Genomic DNA, 24827 nt, shown 5'->3' with positions numbered 1-24827 from the left:
CTATATAGAATGGAGACATGTATAAATGAAAAGCTTACTGAAGCCGCCAACGAGAAATTACTTATTTCTTAATTTATTCTCTCACACACGCACTTACGCGCGCCTACGCACGCACACACGCACGCACGCACGCACGCGCGCGCGCGCGTACACACACAAAATCAGGGGTGTTGCCTGAGGAGTTTCGATGCTAATTTTTCCAGTTCAACATTCCCATTAGTTTCCGTTTCCAGCACCGAGATAAAGCCGGAAGCTCGAGCCACTCTTCTTCAGAAGCGGCGAGAGGAGGTGCAGGGACCACAACACAACAGGAGCAGGGACCACAACACAACAGGTGAGACACCGCGTGCCGTGCCGTGCCACAACGGGTAGGTTTGATAACGCTAAATAGCTCGTGTTCTAAGACGGTTCTTATCCAAGAAAATTGCGTAATGTCAACCTCATCACGAGATCATGCCATGTAGCCTGGGTAAACCCAGAGCCGTATAATAAAAGAGTTCCGACATCTCCATTCACTCCAATGGACCAGTTTTTTTCCAGGAAGTAGAAAGTGGAACTCTTGAGTAAAAAAAGCAGCACTGTCGAGTTGCAGCCAGGTGCAGCAAAATAGACAGTTTGTGTTGTACTTTGAAAGGGTTTTTCATCCCTTGAAATGAATCAAATTGTACATTATCGGCTTTATTTTAGCATGCAAAAGTAGCGCGAGACCCATTCCTGGCTGTTCATTGGCTAATGAGTCTCGCATTTTGGTCCTCCGCTGACGCCACTCTCTTACTAGAGGCTAAACCCAGCCGCCACGTGACCTGCTCTCAGTCACTACCTTGTGACCAGTGAGCAGGGTCTGTCTGAGAGCAGGTCACTGGGGGCTGGCTTTACCCAGGCTACAAGCCATGATTTACACCAGCTCAGTGGCCTTGTGGTCTGAGTGTCCGCCCTGAGACTGGGAGGTCGTGAGTTCGATCCCCGGCCGAGTCATACCAAAGACTATAAAAATGGGACCCATTGCCTCCCTGCTTGGCACTCAGCATCAAAGGGTTGGAATTGGGGGGTTAAATCACCATGTGATTCCCGAGCGCAGCGCACGCTGCCGCTCACCGCTCCCCCAGGGGATGGGTCAAATGCGGAGAACAAATTTCACACATTGTGTGACAATCAGTGGGACTTTACCTTTACCTTTACTTATGATGCACCTGTTACAGTGTTACACATTTAACCGTGCTGCTTCAAAGCAATGTGTCCATGGACATTTGAACAAACTGTTGATGTTGTAACCTAACTCAACTACGTGGGTTTAAAAAAAACATGTTCGACAACTGCATAAAGCTTAGGACATGCTCATTTGGCCACTGTGTGTGTGTGTGTGTGGGCGCTGAATGATAAGCATCAAGGAACTTTAAATGTCTAGATTTACAGTTGAACTAGTTTCTGGGGTGGGGTGGGGGGTATCTTCACTTCTTGAATAACAGGCTTGCTGCTGTGCTAGCCTGCTTTGGCCTAGCTAGCGTTAGCTCAGAGCTTTTCATCCTCCCCATGGGGGCTCCAAACAGTTTCATGGGAGGCTCAGTGAATGGAAGTGGACAAATTTACATTCGTTATTATTAAAAGGAGATCTCACAGAACAGAATAGCCTAAATGTGTGTGATTTGGTTAATGAGATCATTCAGAGATACAGTCGTTTTGGGGAATTTGTTTACTTTTTGTCTCCGCCAGGCGATGCCGGGAGGAGATCATGTATTTGGCCGCGTGTGTGTGTGTTCTCCTCTCCTAACGCGATATCTGAGGAACGCTTTGACGGAATTTGATCAAATTTGCCTCAAACTTTGGCTTGGACTCAAGGATGAACTGATTAGATTTTGGTGGTCAAAGGTCAAAGTTCAAGGTCACTGTGACCTCACGAACGCCATTCCCAAGTTCGTTAACTTGATATCTCAAGAACGGCTTGATGGAATTTCTTCCAATTTGGCTCAAACGTCCACTTGGACTCAAGGATGAACTGATTCGCTTTTGGTGGTCAAAGTTCAAGGTCACTGTGATCTCACGAACGCCATTTTCAAGCTCGGTAACGCGATATCTCACTAACACCTTGATGGAATTTCTTCACATTTAGCTCAAACGTCAAAGTCTGGACAGACATGCATGTGGACTGCTCAATTCTACTTCTAATTTTATAAACAAAATCCAATCAGCTTTTCTCCCAACGACTTCACAAGTCAACGGCGAGTGGCTTCAGTTTCCCCCCTGCCCAGGGCTGTTTCTGCCCCTTTGGGGGCCCTATGCGACATCTTACAGTGGGGCCCCCAAACCACTGTCATCCTAATATCCCCGAAAGAACATGATTGACGAGGCATAGGTAATCATCAATAAAGCTTCTAATTAATCAATTATGCACAATATGAACAATAACTACCAATGAATGAATATTTTATTTTCGTCTCAGGACAATTGACCATCCCACATGCGATTATCAGACACATCAACATTAAATAATTAACAAAACATTCCGGTGTGTCACCCAACCAGCAACACATAATATAGCCTACATATAAACAGCAGAGCATACATGTATATACACCCATGTATCTATGGGTCACCGTGGGGGAAAACGCGGGCTTGGTGGAGATCTGCACTTTTCTAGTCTAGAGTCTGCCTTCAGAGTAGACAGACTTGTTGATGTACTTGATGTAGTCCTTGTTAAACAGCAATATCAGGCTATATTGGCTGATCTGTTGAAATAACACAATGATCCCATAGGCATCCAGGAATTGAGCGAGGGGGGCTCCTTTTTCCAGGCTTTTTCCTGGGGGAGGCCCACAGTCTCAGACTTAAAAAAACCCTGGCCTAGCTGATCGACAATCTTTCCCCCCCATTAGCTTTAGCGCCACTTCTAGTTTTCCTTCAACATTCAATTGCATTATAAAATAAAACAAGAGTGCAATTAGCCAAATTAATTCAATTAAAATCAAATTAGTTTAACTTTGCACTTGCACTGTGCAAGACACTATTTAATCTGCAATGTGAAAATGCTTTTTAAAATGGTGTGTGGGTGTGTGTGTGTGTGTGTGTGTGTGTGTGTGTGTGTGTGTGTGTGTGTGTGTGTGTGTGTGTGTGTGTGTGTGTGTGTGTGTGTGTGTGGCAGATGAAAGCATGGACACCCAGAGCACTCAGGTTGTCCTCAGGCTGCGGACGGCGTTCAGCTCGGGGGTCACGGTGCCGGAGACGTTCCGCCGGACGCAGCTCTCTGCGCTCCTCTCTCTGCTCACTGAGAACGAGCAGCTGATTTTAGATGCACTGCACAAGGACCTCGCAAAGGTACAAGACAAGTCTCTGTGTGTGTGTGTGTTCATATGTTTATACACTGACACATCTGTATAGCTACACTTGTGAGGACCTTCAGCAGTCTACATTCTTTCCTTAACCCCAAACTTAAACCTAAACCAAATCTTAAGACTCTGAAGACTTTTTTATTGGTGCCAGTATGGCCACACCTCTTGCTGGTGAACCCGGCACCCTCAGTAAACTGAGGGCACCGTCTGCAATTCAGCTCTTTGGTTTCTTCACATGGAGGAGAGACAGCCATGTATCAGCGTAGCAGCAGCAGCAGCAGCAGCGTTGGTGCATCCAGCACTAGCACAACCACCAGCCGCGGCAGGGCCAGGTTACAGGCAGGAGGCGGGGCCAGGTTACAGGCAGGAGGCGCCATCTTGCCTGCAGAATTTTCTCCTCGAAATGAAGATTGATTGACAGCTGCCATGTCGTGATATGATTGGTTGAAATGGGGTAGGAATTTGATAGTACTTCGTTACGTTGGTTACGTCACCATACCGTAGATTACAGTTATGAATGAAATCCTGAAAAATGACCTTTTGATGTGAAAAACTAAAGAAGTTTGAAGTGCTTTTCTTTTGCATACATTATTACATGGCTGCACTGAATGAAGAAAAAAAAAAAAAAAAAAAAATGTGGGTTCAGCTCGTCTAATAAATCCTAAACTAGGTGCTTAGTAGGTCTAAAACGGGTCCTCACAAAGATAGACACACACACACACACACACACACACACACACACACACACACACACACACAAATTGACGCAAATTTTACAATTCTATATGCCCTCTACTTTTGAATCCTCAATAACCTCCCTTTCCCCGGGCGTCCTCGCTGCCCTCGCCCATCAGCCCAAATTCGAGGCCATCCTGTCGGAGGTGGACATGGTGATCAATGAGCTGCACCACGCCATCGATAACCTGCACAGCTGGATGCAGCCGGATTACGTCAGCAAAAGCATGGTAGGTTTACGCTTTGACTGAAACCTCCCTTACAAGAAAAACACCAGGTTCACACGTGTGCACGTGTTTGGGATTGTTACTCAAGAAAGTAATATATTACACATTACCAGTGTGTTGGGCAAGTTACTTTCAAAATGTAATATACTACATATTACCAGTTACTTTCATTTGAAAGTAACTTTACAATATTACTGTGTGTGACACAAAGATGTCTTTACAGTCAGAGTGTATGTTATGAATGCACCTGAGCAGTAGAAATTGGACACTGTTTACCACTGTGCTTTACGTTTTATCACTGGTTGTGGCAATCTCATGCACCACTGTACTCTGTACACTACTGCCCAGTGTTCTTCCTTGTATGCCCGCAGACATACACATTGGTTGGCTTTTATATCTAAATCTCTTCTTAGGCTAGTTCCTGCCTATTTGTCTGTTTACATGTGTAGAAAACAAAATCAATACGGTCTACGCTCTCACAATACTCTTCAGATGTTAGTCCCCAGAGCTAGAACCCAATTAGGCAAAAAGGGCAAGGCCTTCAAATATGCCGCCCCTTCCTCCTGGAATAATCTACAGAAGGACCTGAAGTTATCAGAGCTGGTAACTTTGGGGGAATTTAAGGCCATTTTGAAAGATCGAGAAGAAAATACTCTTGATCATTGTAACTGCCCCTAAATAGTTCTCCCATGTATGAATGTATTTCTCTGTTTGTATTGCTTGTGTTTTTGTTGTAACATTGTTTTTTATGCTGCCCTCTTGGCCAGGTCGCTCTTGAAAAAGAGATTTTAATCTCAATGAGACTTTACCTGTTTAAATAAAGGTTATTGATTGATTGATTGAGAGTCAGCTGTTATATTGTGCAATCGAGTGAATGAAACTAGCATGTAGTTTTCTCCATAATCCTGCAGATTCAAACCCGATCCTGCTGAAAACGGGAAGAATTTATGTAGCGCAAGTAACGACTTCAGTGTTTGATTAGTAACTGTAATGTGATTACTGCATTTATGAACCGTAATGCCTTACACTACTCGTTACCGACAAATGTAATGTGATTACAGTAATGCATTACTTTGTTTTTTTTGTGTGACCAAGTTTTTATTGGCTTTTCTTTTTGTTTACATGAGGACACAATACAGCTCAAACAACACAAAATTGTTTGGGGTAATGTAAATACATAACTCAATATACACCAGTAGGTGTTCAAACATAGTACAACACTTCAGAGATGTGATAACAAACACATAAGATACAAAGCTCACATCAGTCTCTATACATCACCCAAATTGCACAAGAGCTCAAATCAAAGAGAAAAACACAATATACGGTAATCACATTGAAGTGCTGCTGTACCCCGACCAAACAAACAATTCTTTCGTTCATTTACAATGAATTATCTGAAAAGTAGTGGCCCTCCTAGATCATATCTTAACCTTTTTTCTTCTTTATCCACCCCGCTCCTACCCTCCCAGTAGCCTGAGTCCACCGTTCTGACAAATCTAAATATATTTAATTAAGCAAGGATTATATAGTAAACAATATCTCTTCTATTTGGATTTTTTTTTTTTTTTTTTTTTTATTATTATTATTGGTTTATTTTTATTATTACTTTTATCTTTCACTCCTTTCTTTCATTTTTCCCCATTTTTAATTTTCCTTTTTTTTCCTTTTTTTTCTTTAATAAAATAATAATAATACTAATATATCACGTTGCCCTCCTTCCATTTTATGGAAAGGTACAAAAATAAGAAATAAAGTAAAGTTGGTGTTAACGACAAATAAAATAAATTGTACATACAATACACATTCACCTAATGATTTATGCAACAATGTGGTTATAATTGAGAGTTTACTCCCTCCATTACTAGGGTGAGAGCTTCAATTATTTCCATCTTCATACCCCGTATTCTGCCTATTGACACTTCTAAGGACAGAACATTGTAAAACAGAAAAAGCCAATATTGTACAGTAATGCATTACTTTGTAACGCGTTACTCCCAACGGTCATCGCGGAAAACATGTTATCACATGTTATAACTTGTGATATAACGTGTTGTATAGCAACATGTTTTCACATGTTAAATCTAACATGTTTTCACATGTGAAATTGCATATTATGTGAAAAATCACATCTGATCACATCTGATTGTGTACATGTGATCGCATGTGATTTTGCACATGTGAAGTTAACCTGGTTTTTCTGTAAAACTCTGCTGAAGTCTGTTTGTGTGTAATTTGTCTCTGATTTGCCCGTGTTTGTCCGTCTGTGCTCAGGCCGTAAAGCTAGACACCTGTTTTGTGCGGAGGGAACCGTTGGGGGTTGTTTTAATCATCGGGGCGTGGAACTACCCCATCCAAATCACCCTCTGCCCTTTGATTGGAGCCATTGCTGCAGGTATCGTCCACACCCATGTCACACTCACACCCATGTCACACTCACACCCATGTCACACTCACACCCATGTCACACTCACACACCCATGTCACACTCACATCCATGTCACACTCACACACCCATGTCACACTCACACCCATGTCACACACCCATGTCACACCCATGTCACACTCACACCCATGTCACACCCATGTCACACTCACACCCATGTCACACCCATGTCACACTCACACCCATGTCACACTCACACACCCATGTCACACTCACACCCATGTCACACTCACACACCCATGTCACACTCACACACCCATGTCACACTCACACACCCATGTCACACTCACACACCCATGTCACACTCACACACCCATGTCACACTCTCACACCCATGTCACACTCACACCCATGTCACACTCACACCCATGTCACACTCACACACCCATGTCACACTCACACACCCATGTCACACTCACACCCATGTCACACTCACACACCCATGTCACACCCATGTCACACTCACACCCATGTCACACTCACACCCATGTCACACTCACACCCATGTCACACTCACACCCATGTCACACTCACACCCATGTCACACTCACACCCATGTCACACTCACACACCCATGTCACACTCACACCCATGTCACACTCACACACCCATGTCACACTCACACACCCATGTCACACTCACACACCCATGTCACACTCACACCCATGTCACACTCACACCCATGTCACACTCACACCCATGTCACACTCACACACCCATGTCACACTCACACCCATGTCACACTCACACACCCATGTCACACCCATGTCACACTCACACCCATGTCACACTCACACCCATGTCACACTCACACACCCATGTCACACTCACACCCATGTCACACTCACACACCCATGTCACACTCACACCCATAATAATAATAATAATAATGATTGGATTTATATAGCGCCTTTCCAAGGCTCAAAGCGCTTACACAGAATCATTATTCGTTCACACCATTCGTACCGGTGGTTCAGAAGCGTGGCAGCCACACATTGGCGCTCAACGGTCCCTCTGAACCACCATCATCATTCATGTCAACATTCATACCAATCATACCATTCATGTCTTACATTCATACCAATCATACCAATCATACCAGGCAAGGAGGGTTAAGTGTCTTGCCCAGGGACACAACGATTAACAGCTGGGAGGGAGCGGGGATCGAACCGCCAACCCTTGCGTCATTGGCTGACCCGCTCTACCTCCTGAGCTAAAGCCGCCCTCACACAATGTCACACTCACACACCCATGTCACACTCACACCCATGTCACACTCACACCCATGTCACACTCACACCCATGTCACACTCACACACCCATGTCACACTCACACCCATGTCACACTCACACACCCATGTCACACTCACACCCATGTCACACTCCACCCATGTCACACTCACACCCATGTCACACTCCACCCATGTCACACTCACACACCCATGTCACACTCACACCCATGTCACACTCACACACCCATGTCACACTCACACACCCATGTCACACTCACACACCCATGTCACACTCACACACCCATGTCACACTCACACCCATGTCACACTCACACACCCATGTCACACTCACACTCATGTCACACTCACACCCATGTCACACTCACACCCATGTCACACTCACACCCATGTCACACTCACACCCATGTCACACTCACACACCCATGTCACACTCACACACCCATGTCACACTCACACCCATGTCACACTCACACACCCATGTCACACTCACACCCATGTCACACCCATGTCACACTCACACCCATGTCACACTCTATAGTATATAAAATAGTATATTGAATTCATGTTGATAGTGCACCAGAAAAGAAATGCAATATGTATACTGCAAAGTCTGCCATGTGGGCATTTGAAAGATGTGTATGCATCTAGTGAGTAGAGTGATTACCAGGGTTCATAACATGTCTTGAACAGCGTTTCCGTGAGAAGAAAGTGAAAGTTCAAGTTTATTCATATGTCCCAGAAGGGCACTTTGGGTTGCAGCAGAGCATAAACATAAAACAGTCATAAAATCACACAAGACTCGAGGTAAAAACATGAAAACAAAGTGCAGACACAAATAGACCGTAAAACCATAAAGACCATAAAAACCATTAAAACAAAAATGGAGACACAATAGACCACAACGTAGTACAAAGTAGCAGTTCAGTTCAAAAGTGCCAGTGTAGTTTAAAGTGCATAAGAGGCCATGGCCGATAAGTGCAAATGCAAGGCAGTCTAAGAAGGACACAGCCACACAGCGCTACATATTACAGAAAATGCTGCTGGTCAACGTGTCTGGCAGGATTTCAGTTTCTCGGACAATTGGAATAAATTCCGGTCAAATATAATGGGTTGATCATGAGTTGATCGAATTTCGGTCGATCAAGATTTTCTTTGGTTGATTACAGCCCACAGCCCTACATCAGAATGTATCAAGTTCTGCAACACTGAGCAGAGAATACTGCTTAGTTTCTCATGATTTTGAAACCTATTTTATATACTTGGCGTCATTTTTAATCCTTCAAATTTGGCTGGGTCGTTAAAGGAACACTCTGCCCATTTTCAACCAGCTTTGTATCATTAGAACATCAGTAGTATATCAGAAAACTGTAAACTGTTTTCAAGTCTGTCATTTAATTTGACAGTTATTGAGTGTTAAAGTGTGGACCAGTGACATCACTGGTCCACACTAACTCAAATTAATAACTCATTAACTCAAATCAACTCTCAATAACTGTCAAACTATTCATCATTCATCTAGTTTGACAGTTATTGAGAGTTGATTTGAGTTAATGAGTTATTAATTTGAGTTAGTGTGGACCAGTGATGTCACTGGTCCACACTTTAACACTCAAACTGTCAAATTAAATGACAGACTTCAAAACCGTTTCCAGTTTTCTGATATACTACTGATGTTCTAATGATACAAAGCTGGTTGAAAATGGGCGGAGTGTTCCTTTAATCACTTTTTCTTTTGTGGCATGACAAACTCAAAAGAGACTTATATTTGGTTTCCAAGGGCTTTAACAATACGTAACTAAAGGTGCATTGTAAGGCAATGGCTAAGACACGAGAAGATGTGAAGTCCATGACCCAAGTGCTTACTATTACTATTAGGTAACTAACCAACCACGTAACCAAGTCAAATCAATTCACCGGTGTAATTATTGATTGGATGATGGTGATGATGATGATGATGATGTCACCAACTAGGAAACTGTGTGGTCATCAAGCCGTCAGAAATCAGTGCAGCCACAGAGCGTCTGCTGGCAGAGCTCGTCCCCAAATACCTGTCTCAGGTAAAGCACACTACCTTTTATTATGTCTCAGGTAAAGCACACTACCTTTTATTATGTCTCAGGTAAAGCACACTACCTTTCATTATGTCTCAGGTAAAGCACACTACCTTTTATTATGTCTCAGGTAAAGCACACTACCTTTCATTATGTCTCAGGTAAAGCACACTACCTTTTATTATGTCTCAGGTAAAGCACACTACCTTTTATTATGTCTCAGGTAAAGCACACTACCTTTCATTATGTCTCAGGTAAAGCACACTACCTTTTATTATGTCTCAGGTAAAGCACACTACCTTTCATTATGTCTCAGGTAAAGCACACTACCTTTTATTATGTCTCAGGTAAAGCACACTACCTTTTATTATGTCTCAGGTAAAGCACACTACCTTTCATTATGTCTCAGGTAAAGCACACTACCTTTCATTATGTCTCAGGTAAAGCACACTACCTTTCATTATGTCTCAGGTAAAGCACACTACCTTTTATTATGTCTCAGGTAAAGCACACTACCTTTTATTATGTCTCAGGTAAAGCACACTACCTTTCATTATGTCTCAGGTAAAGCACACTACCTTTCATTATGTCTCAGGTAAAGCACACTACCTTTCATTATGTCTCAGGTAAAGCACACTACCTTTTATTATGTCTCAGGTAAAGCACACTACCTTTTATTATGTCTCAGGTAAAGCACACTACCTTTCATTATGTCTCAGGTAAAGCACACTACCTTTCATTCTGTCTCAGGTAAAGCACACTACCTTTTATTCTGTCTCAGGTAAAGCACACTACCTTTCATTCTGTCTCAGGTAAAGCACACTACCTTTTATTATGTCTCAGGTAAAGCACACTACCTTTTATTATGTCTCAGGTAAAGCACACTACCTTTCATTATGTCTCAGGTAAAGCACACTACCTTTTATTATGTCTCAGGTAAAGCACACTACCTTTTATTATGTCTCAGGTAAAGCACACTACCTTTCATTCTGTCTCAGGTAAAGCACACTACCTTTTATTCTGTCTCAGGTAAAGCACACTACCTTTCATTCTGTCTCAGGTAAAGCACACTACCTTTTATTATGTCTCAGGTAAAGCACACTACCTTTTATTATGTCTCAGGTAAAGCACACTACCTTTCATTATGTCTCAGGTAAAGCACACTACCTTTCATTCTGTCTCAGGTAAAGCACACTACCTTTTATTCTGTCTCAGGTAAAGCACACTACCTTTCATTCTGTCTCAGGTAAAGCACACTACCTTTTATTATGTCTCAGGTAAAGCACACTACCTTTTATTATGTCTCAGGTAAAGCACACTACCTTTTATTATGTCTCAGGTAAAGCACACTACCTTTCATTATGTCTCAGGTAAAGCACACTACCTTTTATTCTGTCTCAGGTAAAGCACACTACCTTTTATTATGTCTCAGGTAAAGCACACTACCTTTCATTCTGTCTCAGGTAAAGCACACTACCTTTTATTATGTCTCAGGTAAAGCACACTACCTTTTATTATGTCTCAGGTAAAGCACACTACCTTTCATTTTGTCTCAGGTAAAGCACACTACCTTTCATTTTGTCTCAGGTAAAGCACACTACCTTTCATTTTGTCTCAGGTAAAGCACACTACCTTTTATTATGTCTCAGGTAAAGCACACTACCTTTTATTATGTCTCAGATAAAGCACACTACCTTTCATTCTGTCTCAGGTAAAGCACACTACCTTTCATTCTGTCTCAGGTAAAGCACACTACCTTTCATTTTGTCTCAGGTAAAGCACACTACCTTTCATTCTGTCTCAGGTAAAGCACACTACCTTTCATTATGTCTCAGGTAAAGCACACTACCTTTTATTATGTCTCAGGTAAAGCACACTACCTTTTATTATGTCTCAGGTAAAGCACACTACCTTTTATTATGTCTCAGGTAAAGCACACTACCTTTTATTATGTCTCAGGTAAAGCACACTACCTTTTATTATGTCTCAGGTAAAGCACACTACCTTTTATTATGTCTCAGGTAAAGCACACTACCTTTTATTATGTCTCAGGTAAAGCACACTACCTTTTATTATGTCTCAGGTAAAGCACACTACCTTTTATTATGTCTCAGGTAAAGCACACTACCTTTTATTATGTCTCAGGTAAAGCACACTACCTTTTATTATGTCTCAGGTAAAGCACACTACCTTTTATTATGTCTCAGGTAAAGCACACTACCTTTCATTCTGTCTCAGGTAAAGCACACTACCTTTTATTATGTCTCAGGTAAAGCACACTACCTTTCATTCTGTCTCAGGTAAAGCACACTACCTTTCATTCTGTCTCAGGTAAAGCACACTACCTTTCATTCTGTCTCAGGTAAAGCACACTACCTTTCATTCTGTCTCAGGTAAAGCACACTACCTTTTATTATGTCTCAGGTAAAGCACACTACCTTTTATTATGTCTCAGGTAAAGCACACTACCTTTTATTATGTCTCAGGTAAAGCACACTACCTTTTATTATGTCTCAGGTAAAGCACACTACCTTTTATTATGTCTCAGGTAAAGCACACTACCTTTTATTATGTCTCAGGTAAAGCACACTACCTTTCATTCTGTCTCAGGTAAAGCACACTACCTTTTATTATGTCTCAGGTAAAGCACACTACCTTTTATTATGTCTCAGGTAAAGCACACTACCTTTTATTATGTCTCAGGTAAAGCACACTACCTTTCATTATGTCTCAGGTAAAGCACACTACCTTTCATTATGTCTCAGGTAAAGCACACTACCTTTCATTCTGTCTCAGGTAAAGCACACTACCTTTTATTATGTCTCAGGTAAAGCACACTACCTTTTATTATGTCTCAGGTAAAGCACACTACCTTTTATTATGTCTCAGGTAAAGCACACTACCTTTCATTATGTCTCAGGTAAAGCACACTACCTTTTATTATGTCTCAGGTAAAGCACACTACCTTTTATTATGTCTCAGGTAAAGCACACTACCTTTTATTATGTCTCAGGTAAAGCACACTACCTTTTATTATGTCTCAGGTAAAGCACACTACCTTTCATTTTGTCTCAGGTAAAGCACACTACCTTTCATTCTGTCTCAGGTAAAGCACACTACCTTTTATTATGTCTCAGGTAAAGCACACTACCTTTTATTATGTCTCAGGTAAAGCACACTACCTTTTATTATGTCTCAGGTAAAGCACACTACCTTTTATTATGTCTCAGGTAAAGCACACTACCTTTCATTCTGTCTCAGGTAAAGCACACTACCTTTTATTCTGTCTCAGGTAAAGCACACTACCTTTCATTCCCTCCCATGCAGCTTTCTGTATATGACCGTTAAAACAGCATGACAACATTTGGGGAGATTCACCTATTTGCCATATTCCCGATGGTAAGACGAGAAGATAGATGGCCTTCTCTTTTCTGTGCGTGCAGTAGAAAAGTAGTTACGCACCCTTGTGTTTGAGGACTGCTATGCTGCTGTTTGTGTTTGAGGACTGCTATGCTGCTGTTTGTGTTTGAGGACTGCTATGCTGCTGTTTGTGTTTGAGGACTGCTATGCTGCTGTTTGTGTTTGAGGACTGCTATGCTGCTGTTTGTGTTTCAGGACTGCTATGCGGTTGTTTGTGGCGGGGCAGAGGACACCAAGGCACTTCTGGAGAACCCATTTGACCACATCTTCTACACAGGTAAAAGCCTGGAGAGAGCAGACAGTTTGCTTTGAGGCTACAGTACATCCATACTAAGTTAGTGTGCATCCGCACGACCCCGGCGTTTCCGACCCCTGAAACTGGATAAGAACCAATATGCTGCTGACCCGTATCGGTTCTAAAACTCTGGGGTTGCCTTTTAGCCTAGATGGGCAGAAATGGAGACCTTTGGAAAACGATCAAGTTGACATGATGGTAAACACATCATGTTTAAAGGTCCCATTCCGTGCAAAAGCTGTTTTTACTTGTAAATGCATATATACTGCTGTCATCCCTCCCTGTAATGAGTGGTCACAACCTCAGAACTGCCACAGTTGGATTTGTCCCTATCCAGCTTCCCCCTGCAGCCTCCTTCAAGCCACACCCCCTAACGCTCTGTTCCCCAGACGGGGTATCGGGACGTCACGATGGTCCTCAAGCATACGTCTCTCTCACACAAGCTACCTGCACCATTTTGTCTATAGCCACAAAATTAACACTTCTAGCTGGAGCGACGCCAACTGTACGTGATCCAGCAACTGCGGAGGTGCATTCGGTAAGTCTAGGCATTTTGAGATGTCCTCTTTAGCGTAGCAACCGTTAAGTTAGCGATAGCTCGCAACCTAGCGTGCTGGTCCACAGACGCTAATCTGATTGGCCGCTGGGAGCCTGGGGCGGGCTCTCCCTCAGCGGCCAATGGGAACTGTTAGTTCTGAATATATTATAGAAACAGACCATTCTTGGGAAGCGACGAGATGAGGAAGTGAGAACTCCGTCACAACAAACGGGGTTGCTATATTTTCAACAAATTAATCCAGAATCATGTTTTATGGACCAGAGACACACGTTTTTAAGAGGTTACAGCTGCACGAATTGGGACCTTTAAGTAGGAAGTCGTTTTTTTAGTAGTTTATAAAAAAAAACATACACCCAAAGGGCAGCCATTTACTGCAACCATTTAGATAGATAGATAGATAGATAGATAGATAGATAGATAGATAGATAGATGTAGTACTTTATTTATCCCCGGAAGGAAATTCTCGCGTTACAGCAGCAGTAACCAATGACAGTAACATAACATAGTTACCTATATCCAAAACACACAAAGGAAAACACACACAGGTAGGTGTCGGTGAAACAAATATAGATACTGTATAGTATATACATACTATAAATATAATACAGTATATGTACAGTATATCGCCCCGCCCACTTTCACCGCTGTGGCAGTACCTTGGAAACCCAGCAGTAAGGTGGCCAAACAAAATGAGTACCATCTGTATGCTCCCCCTTGACATCTCCCTCTTCCTAGGTTCCCGGGTTGTAGCGCGCAGCATCCTGCAGGCAGCCTCCACCCATCTGACCCCTGTGACCTTGGAGCTGGGCGGAAAGTGTCCATGTTTCATCTTTGGCCGTGTCAACACCATGGCCGCCGCCCGCCGCCTGGTGTGGGCCAAGTTCTTCAACGCCGGCCAGAGCTGCGTGGCCCCAGACTACGTCCTGTGCTCCAAGGTAGGGAGGTCAATGGCCTGCATTTATATAGTGCTTTTATCCAATGTGATTCACAATCAGTAGGTACATTCACCCATTCACACACCTTCATACACCGATGATGCAGGGTGCTGGCACAGCCATCAATTTGCAATTTGGGGTTCAGTATCTTGCGCAAGAGGACTGGAGGGAGGTGTTGTAAACATCTCTATCTTTATTTTTTTAAGATTTGTGACAGTGATGAGTGACAGTGATGATGGGTGACAGTGATGATGTGTGACAGTGATGATGTGTGACAGTGATGATGAGTGACAGTGATGATGAGTGACAGTGATGATGTGTGACAGTGATGATGAGTGACAGTGATGATGTGTGACAGTGATGATGAGTGACAGTGATGATGTGTGACAGTGATGATGTGTGACAGTGATGATGTGTGACAGTGATGATGTGTGACAGTGATGAGTGACAGTGATGATGTGTGACAGTGATGATGAGTGACAGTGATGATGTGTGACAGTGATGATGGGTGACAGTGATGATGTGTGACTGATGATGTGTGACAGTGATGATGTGTGACAGTGATGATGAGTGACAGTGATGATGAGTGACAGTGATGATGAGTGACAGTGATGATGTGTGACAGTGATGATGGGTGACAGTGATGATGTGTGACTGATGATGTGTGACAGTGATGATGGGTGACAGTGATGATGGGTGACAGTGATGATGTGTGACTGATGATGTGTGACAGTGATGATGTGTGACAGTGATGATGAGTGACAGTGATGATGAGTGACAGTGATGATGTGTGACAGTGATGATGAGTGACAGTGATGATGTGTGACAGTGATGATGTGTGACAGTGATGATGTGTGACAGTGATGATGTGTGACAGTGATGATGTGTGACAGTGATGATGAGTGACAGTGATGATGAGTGACAGTGGTGTGACAGTGATGATGGGTGACAGTGATGATGTGTGACAGTGATGATGTGTGACAGTGATGATGAGTGACAGTGATGATGAGTGACAGTGGTGTGACAGTGATGATGGGTGACAGTGATGATGTGTGACAGTGATGATGAGTGACAGTGATGATGTGTGACAGTGATGATGGGTGATGGATGATAGTGATGATGTGTGACAGTGATGATGGGTGATAGTGATGATGGGGCTTTTTTGGGGGAAGGGGGATTTATAACCTTGTTGGAGAGGTGGGGGAACTCCCCCTCCAGACACTGTGGCAGGGTACTGTCCTCGGTCCTGATACTAGAATTTCTAACTTTGATACTGATATGCAGGAAAATATCGGGTAACACTTTATTTGGATCGCCCGCTTACAGAATGAGCGTTGTATCAGTTGAAAATGTTTTACTGTTGATACTTATCAATACTTTTGACAACCCTACTCGAAGGCCACCCGTGAGGCCCTGCTGCCGGCCATCCGCCAGGTCCTGGAGAGCTTCTACAGCCAGAACCCCCAGACGTGTCCCGACATGGGCCGCATCGTGTCCCACAAACACTGGACTCGTCTGGTCAAACTGCTGGAGGCGTCCCGGGGCAAGGTGGTGCTGGGAGGGGACAGCCAGCAGGAAGACAAATACATAGGTGGGTCAGGATGTTGGAGAAGGATGGAGAAGGTGTGTCCTAGTGAGCACCATTATGTATACATACTCTACTTTGAATAATAACTTGTGTCTGATGGTTTTTCCTATAAAAAAAGTTATCTTTATTATTATTATTATGAGGACGACATCATCGTCATCGTCATCATCATCCCGCCTCATTAAAAATTCAGAAGCAACCAATCAGAGTTACTATCTAGACTGGACCATAACTAGCCAATCACAGCATACAAAGAAGGACTTTAACTGCTGAATACTGGACAATGATGGGCTCCAGTACTTGTGAGGCCACAAATCATGCTTGTTGAAAATCACCTTTTCAGTGAGCTCAGCTCAGAGAAACGTTCCACTTTCAGCAGACAGATGTGAAAACAGCCTTCTAGTGTCAAGCTCTGCTCACTGAAGCTCAAACATCCAACTGAAGGAACACAAAGAAAAACTGAGTTTTGATTTTAGGGTGTCTTTAAGTTACGGACCCGTGATGTCATTTGTGCATGAATGACATCATGAATGACATCATGTCCACAACTTAACTGAAATCAACTCTCAATAGAGAGCCAAAGTCAACGTCACTTCTGCTTCAGCATGCGTACCAAGAGATTTTCATCTGCCATTTATTTTCCCATAGACATTTCGTAAAATGCTTAGAAAAATAGTTTTACTTGGTCAAACCAAACGATTCAGCTATATTTAGAATCAGGAGAGACCACAGAACATTTCACCAAAATGTTAAAAAAAAAGCACTCTTCCACAAAGCGTAATGGAAATCAGACCAGTAGTTTTTCTGTAATCCTCCTGATAGACAGGCAGTTGGAGCAGAGAAAATGTGCAAGATGCACAGTGAGAATGTGAAAATTCATATTGTACAGTAGGCTACATAGCTGCTATATTTTATGGCCCATTTCCACCGCTGGTATTGGCCCGGCTCCGCCCGGCTCGAGTTGTGCTATTTCTAGTACCACCTCTGGCGAGGTTCCAGGGCTGTGGACCCGGTAACCATACGGTGACTTGAAAACACTGCATACGACTGATTGGTCAGACAGAATTGTGTTTACTGTGTCTCTGGATACTGTCAATGCTGGATACCAGTGGCACTTACCTCTTGTGTGTAATGTTATTTCCCCATCTTGTTTAAACTCTTTCCACCCCTGTACTTTACACCTCTGTTTTAAAAATGCTGCACAAATCTCTTCCAGCTCCCACGGTGCTGGTGGACGTGGATGAGAGCGACGCCCTGATGGAAGAGGAGATCTTCGGGCCCATTCTGCCCATTATCACCGTGGAGTCTCTGGAGGAAGGCATCGCCTTCATCAACCGCAAGGACAAACCCCTGGCCCTCTACGTCTTCTCTGAAGAGACCTCTGTAAGAACATGCCAAGCACACCTTTCCCCCCCTACCACCAGTGTTGTAGTCCAGTCTGACTCGCCCCCTACCACCAGTGTTGTAGTCCAGTCCGACTCGCCCCCTACCACCAGTGTTGTAGTCCAGTCCGACTCGCCCCCTACCACCAGTGTTGTAGTCCAGTCCGACTCGCCCCCTACCACCAGTGTCCGACTCGACTCAGAGTCCTGGACACATTTTCAGGACTCATGACTCGACTCGGACTTGGCCTTCATGCATTTGGAGTTGGAAGTTGGAGACGAGGACTCTGACTTGGTAATTGATAAAGACTGGCTTTTTGTTTGTAATCGGCCCTAATAAACTGGCATAAGATATTGATGCTATTTGATACCATTACATGATTACATGATTACATGATTACTTTTCAACACGTGTTCCACCTACATGTGGATTCAAGCTCATGTTCAATAACTGGACTCGGACCCAGGTGCTGTGCACTCGAACTCGACTCTGACTCTTCTGTGGTGACTCTGACTAGAACACTGGGGACTCGAGACTCCAGTTGGACTGGAGATAGAGTGACTTGACCACAACACTTCCCACCACGTTGCCTCAAGCTGGAAATATACTTCTGCCATCGCCGCAACTTGGAGCCTTGCCGGCAGCAGCTGGTCCTCGACACTCGAACGTCAGCTTGACGAGGGGTCGCAGGGGGAGGAGTCCCCAGCAAAATGAGTCAATTGTGTGATTTCACTAGGATTTCAACGACTAGAAGTTAGCCCAAGGAGAGAATGTAGTGCAGATATTTGGTAATAGATTTCACTCTCTCATGTATCTCCCCATCTATATCTATCTATATATAAAATTGAGTATGTGGGCTCTGTTTGTTTCAAGTTCTGTGTTCGGCCACAGCTATGCCATTTTACGTGTGATCGGGCTGAAACCTTCAGGGTGTGTAAAGGGCACCCTTGCGGGTGACCTGACGGAGCCGGATTTTTTAATTGGGCTAATTAGCTAATGATGTGATGTCATCGGTGATGATGTCATGAGTGATGATGTCAAAAGTTATGTCATAAGGACACACACACACACACACACACACACACACACACACACACACACACACACACACACACACACACACACACACACAAGGAGGCATTGTGACAAGACTGATCAGTGATGTCACACACACACAAGGAGGCATTGTGACAAGACTGATCACAGTGATCAGTGATGTCATAGAGGGGCACACACACACTGATGATGTCATCAGTGATATAATGGGACGCACACACAAGGAGACATTGTGACATCACTCATGTAATAACATTTAGTGAGCAACACACACACACACACACACGCACCCGCCAATAGCGCAGGCGAGTCCGCGCAGCGGCTGAGCCTAGGAGCCGAGCGCGTGAGATGCCTACTAGTTATATTATACTAACATATACTTATGTTCGCGTCAGCTGTGTCGAGTCACATTTTCGAGGAGCTGCATGCAGGCTGCGCCAGCAGGCTCGGCGACCGCGGCGCATTCGGCGAAGGGTTTGACGCGGAAATCTATCAAAGCTTTCAGACATGAGCATGTTGTGTCATCTGATATTGTGACATTGTTTTGAAGGTTGTCAACACGGTGCTGGAGAAGACGAGTAGTGGAGGCTTCTGCTCCAACGATGGGATCATCTACATGACCCTTCCAGGCCTGCCTTTTGGAGGCGTAGGTAGGTTGTGACCCTGCTTTCATCAAGCAATGTTCCAGACACACCAAACCCACGTCAAGCAACTAGCGGCATTGTAAAAACTATAGCCGACGGGCAACTAGCATAATACAGTACGTTCTTTGCCTCCATGAGATCTACGACTGTGCGTATTTATACACATGAAACAAAGCAGCATTGGCCTACCATTTTCACACCACTCTCACTCACCACTTAGATGTTTAGTAATATATGGCTACTTCTAATCAAGAATATGTCTGATAAAAAGTTTCATGGCACTGGCGTTGTCGGCCCTGAGCCCTTGCCGGGTCTTTTGCTTGTGGAAGAAGAAAGGAAGCGAAATGCAAATGCATGCGCAAAAAATGAGGAGAAACTGCACTAAATGGGTGATATCATAGCGACAGGCCGAAGGGGCTTTCCTGAAGGCCACGTCGTTATGAAAATATCCGTGTATTGGACTGATCAGATGAGATGAAGTTAAAAAATGGTAAACAGTGTCCAAGTTAGCTTCTGAGCTAACAAGCTAGCATTCTCAAGCATGCAACCAAGCAAAGGCATTACACCACGTGAAACCACACAATGGTCCAACGAGCCCCGACCAAGTATTAAGCAGAGGTGGAAAGAGTACTGACAAATCATACTCAAGTACAAGTATTGTTACTTTAGTGAAAATTAACTCAAGTACAAGTAAAAGTAGGCCTACTAGTCCAGGAGTAAAAAAGTCGCCTATTTAAAAGTACCCAAGTACATTTGGGAAATATCCCAATTTTGAACATTTACTTTCAGAGGCTGCAGCAGGCTCAGTTTTAAAGCCAGAGTGAGGTTTCTGGTATCATATGAAACTAGAAGACCTAAGGAATTGATTTGTACCAACCATGTCATGCTAGTTTGTCAGGAAGGTAGCTAAATAACACTCCAAATTTAGGCAAAATTTTGGCGAGGGGAAAAAAAAACATTTTCAAAGGGGTCCTGAGGGCGGCTTTAGCTCAGGAGGTAGAGCGGGTCGGCCAATGACGCAAGGGTTGGCGGCTCGATCCCCGCTCCCTCCCAGCTGCTGTCGTTGTGTCCTTGGGCAAGACACTTAACCCTCCTTGCTCCCGATGGTGTGTAGGCACCCTGCGTGGCAGCCTGCCGCCATCGGTGTATGAATGGGTGAATGTAGACTACCTACTGATTGAAAGTAAACCTGCAGTACTACAATAATAATGTTAAATACCATCAAAGAGGGAAAATATGATATTCTAAATATTAAGGAAATCCTCTCAGACTGATGTCATGATCATACACTTCTGGCCTCTATGTAGCATAACTATTTGAGTGCAAGCATACAGTTTGAACACAAGCAGAGCAAATCTAAGTGTGGGCAGGGTTTATTTAAGGGTGAGGTTTGAGGGAAAGCCTTTGATAGGCTGTGCTCTTGAATAAAGATAGGGAAACATCTCCATACTTCTCCCTGCAGGGGCTAGTGGTTTTGGCCACTACCATGGCCGCTGGGGGTTCGAGACCTTCAGCCACCAGCGGGCCTGCATGCTGCGAGGCTGGGCTATGGAGAGGTTCAACACCCTGCGCTACCCGCCCTACCGGGAGGACAACCTGCGCTGGCTGCGCTGGACCACCTCGGCCAAGAAGATGACCTGGAACAGCTGCACCCTCATGTGACCGTGTGTTTATAAGAACCCATTATTCTGAGTTAACGTATGATTGTTTTTACGTGTTGAGAAGGTATTGTCTGTGTGTGTGTACAAGTTTATCTCCCAATTTTTTGTGTGTGTGTAACACTGCTCTGAATCTCCAGTTTGTCACCCTCATATCACTGCTCCAAATTTTGTTTATCTAGTTTTTAGGAGTCACACGCATGTTCACGCAACTGAGGCACAATTCCCACCTTTTTCTCACTGGGTTGTTTTTGTTATTTTATTCTGGGCGAGTTACACCCAAAGCACAGGACCTGAGCTCATGTGCTCCAGGTAAACCATGTGTAAGACTGGTTTCACCTACCTTAACGTCACTATGGTGAATCTCACTTTCACTGTCCTTTCCCTCCTTCCTAACTTGATGTAGCTCAGGGTATGCTAACTTGATGTAGCTCAGGGTATGCTAACTTGATGTAGCTCAGGGTATGCTAACTTGATGTAGCTCAGGGTATGCTAACTTGAAGTAGCTCAGGGTATGCTAACTTGATGTAGCTCAGGGTATGCTAACTTGATTTAGACAGAGCGCCTGAGCCTGCGACACTCGGGATCGCCACGGCGCCAAATCTAATATGGCCGCTCGCTGCACAAAAACGGTTTGTGTCAGTTACTATTCTACCTAGAAAGGTGGTTTTGGTGTCTACTTGTAGTTTTTTTTTTAATTATTTTATTTACCGTTTTCAATTTTACAGTAGTGAATATGACTAAAAGACATACAATGTGAAAACAAACTAACACAACACAACCTCAAGTGTCACCTAGACACAACAGAACAAGAATAACAAAACACATAGCTGGCTGCCAGTCTGTCAAGGTTATCCCAGTGGCAACATGTTTAAGCATAATAATACATAAATCCAATATCACACCCACTCCGACATGTATTTAAACAGGAGACAGTATATAAAAATTTACTTTTAGGTTTTAATGCTCAAGGAATACAACTGAATCAGTGAATTTAGCATCAGTTAATTATTTATTGACAAATCCAAGATGGCGTCCCAAGAGAGGGGCCCAAATTCCGGTGAATAGGGTACTTTTTTAAACTAATAGATATCTAGATTCTTTTGTATGTAACATGCCCAATAGTATCAGAATCCATTGAAAACCCTTTTGTATCAATTTGTTCAGGGTTAGGTGCTCTTCCCCCCCCTTATATTGACTGCCCTAATGGGGTAGTTTTCTGTAAATTTGCATATTTAAACATAACATTTCAGAAAACTTGTAATACAAAAAAGCATTGTCTTCATGTAAGTAATCAACTGGGGGAAGTTTCATGAGTTAGAAATTAAGTTAATTAAATTTACCCTATTCACCACAATTTGGGGCCCCCTCTTGGGACGCCATTTTGGATTTGCCCAATAACTAATTAACTGATGGTAATTTCACTGATTCAGTTGTATTCCTTGAGCCTTAAAACCTAGAGGTAAACACCAAAACCACCTTTCTACGTTGAATGGTAATTGACACAAGCTGCTTTTGTGCAGCGGCCATATTAGATTTGGCGCCATGGCGATCTCGAGCTAAACTTGATGCTTTTACACGAAATTACCCTAATATCTCCCTAAGGGCCTGGACTACCTGACAATTTGTCAGATGAACACCTCTGTGGGAGACAATTGGCTTTACATTTTATGCTGTTATATTTTTTCAGTTTTAATATAAATTGAATTGTTAAATAATGAATAGATCAAATAATTTTATACAATTGCTGTATTTTCTCTTGGTGAAGACTATATATAATCTGTGTTTTTGTGGTTTTTAAATGTTTTTCCCATTAAATAATATTAAATTAGAAATGTTATTTCATTTGCCAGATAATGTCACATTGGTTCATTTCAAAGTATCATATTTTACGGTGATTTTAATTGTCTCTATTCCCTTGCACATATAGGTTGAGGCGATGTCTCGTCATAGACGGGGGCGTGGTCAGGGTGGGGTAAATCTCCCGTTCTATCCATTCAGCAAAGTTAGAATTTCCCACACATGCCGACTGTCTCTATCCACCTTATTTCTAGCTGCCATGATGCCTGATGGGTGCTTCTTCCGCTTCCGGTGTAATAGACTGTTTTAACTTTTACTGTTTTAACTTGACAAAAAAAACGTCTGAGGATTTTACAGCAGAGCCATTCTGCTCTACAGCGGTGTCGTTCACGAAATTACCCTAATATCTCCCTAAGGGCCTGGACTACCTGACAATTTGTCAGATGAACACCTCTGTGGGAGACAATTGGCTTTACATTTTATGCTGTTATATTTTTTCAGTTTTAATATAAATTGAATTGTTAAATAATGAATAGATCAAATAATTTTATACAATTGCTGTATTTTCTCTTGGTGAAGACTATATATAATCTGTGTTTTTGTGGTTTTTAAATGTTTTTCCCATTAAATAATATTAAATTAGAAATGTTATTTCATTTGCCAGATAATGTCACATTGGTTCATTTCAAAGTATCATATTTTACGGTGATTTTAATTGTCTCTATTCCCTTGCACATATAGGTTGAGGCGATGTCTCGTCATAGACGGGGGCGTGGTCAGGGTGGGGTAAATCTCCCGTTCTATCCATTCAGCAAAGTTAGAATTTCCCACACATGCCGACTGTCTCTATCCACCTTATTTCTAGCTGCCATGATGCCTGATGGGTGCTTCTTCCGCTTCCGGTGTAATAGACTGTTTTAACTTTTACTGTTTTAACTTGACAAAAAAAACGTCTATGAGGATTTTACAGCAGAGCCATTCTGCTCTACAGCGGTGTCGTTCGCGATCTTTTTTCCCCCAGGATGGCGAAGGCTAGACGAAGGCATGACCGGCCCCTCTCTGCCTCTAATTGGCTGACTGCTCTCGCCTGCTTCCCAGGCGAGCCAGAAGTCATCTCAAACGAGCCTAATTATATTAAATTTCATTCAATGTCACGATGCTGCGCGGGGAAGTAGGCTACTTCTACGAAAATAGTGTCCTCTGTTTATCTCCCTTTCTGCTGCAGCATGTTGAAGAAATAAATGATCAGTTTACAACACCCGTTCTGGTCATTATAGAGCAAGATGATTGCTTCCACTACACAACACTGTATTTATATAGGCTACGTTACATATTTGCGGGAATGAGAGGGATCTCACACTTGTACTGATGTCCAGCATGACTGGTGACGAGGGAAACATGAGTTTGTTTACTGCGTCGCGCCATGCACCGGGTCCGCCTGGTGCGTGGGGTTC

The 24827-nt window shown here is 43.2% G+C and overlaps 1 protein-coding gene across 1 annotated transcript; it reads left to right on the top strand.

Annotated features, from left to right (window-relative positions):
• The first annotated feature begins 261 nt into the window (after positions 1–261).
• aldh3b1 (aldehyde dehydrogenase 3 family, member B1) lies at positions 262–24237 on the top strand. The gene is made up of 11 exons (XM_083649200.1): positions 262–334; positions 3137–3309; positions 4178–4288; positions 6560–6680; positions 9956–10041; positions 13651–13732; positions 15045–15244; positions 16643–16835; positions 18049–18215; positions 19822–19921; positions 21378–24237. The coding sequence occupies exons 2-11, from the start codon at positions 3145–3147 to the stop codon at positions 21575–21577; spliced, it is 1425 nt and encodes a 474-aa protein (XP_083505326.1). The 5' UTR covers positions 262–334; positions 3137–3144; the 3' UTR covers positions 21578–24237.
• Positions 24238–24827: the final 590 nt, after the last annotated feature.

The sequence above is a fragment of the Poromitra crassiceps genome (assembly GCF_964638095.1).
Source record: "Poromitra crassiceps genome assembly, chromosome: 13".
Taxonomy (NCBI): Eukaryota; Metazoa; Chordata; class Actinopteri; order Beryciformes; family Melamphaidae; genus Poromitra; species Poromitra crassiceps.
This window is presented reverse-complemented; position numbering and strand designations above follow the sequence as displayed.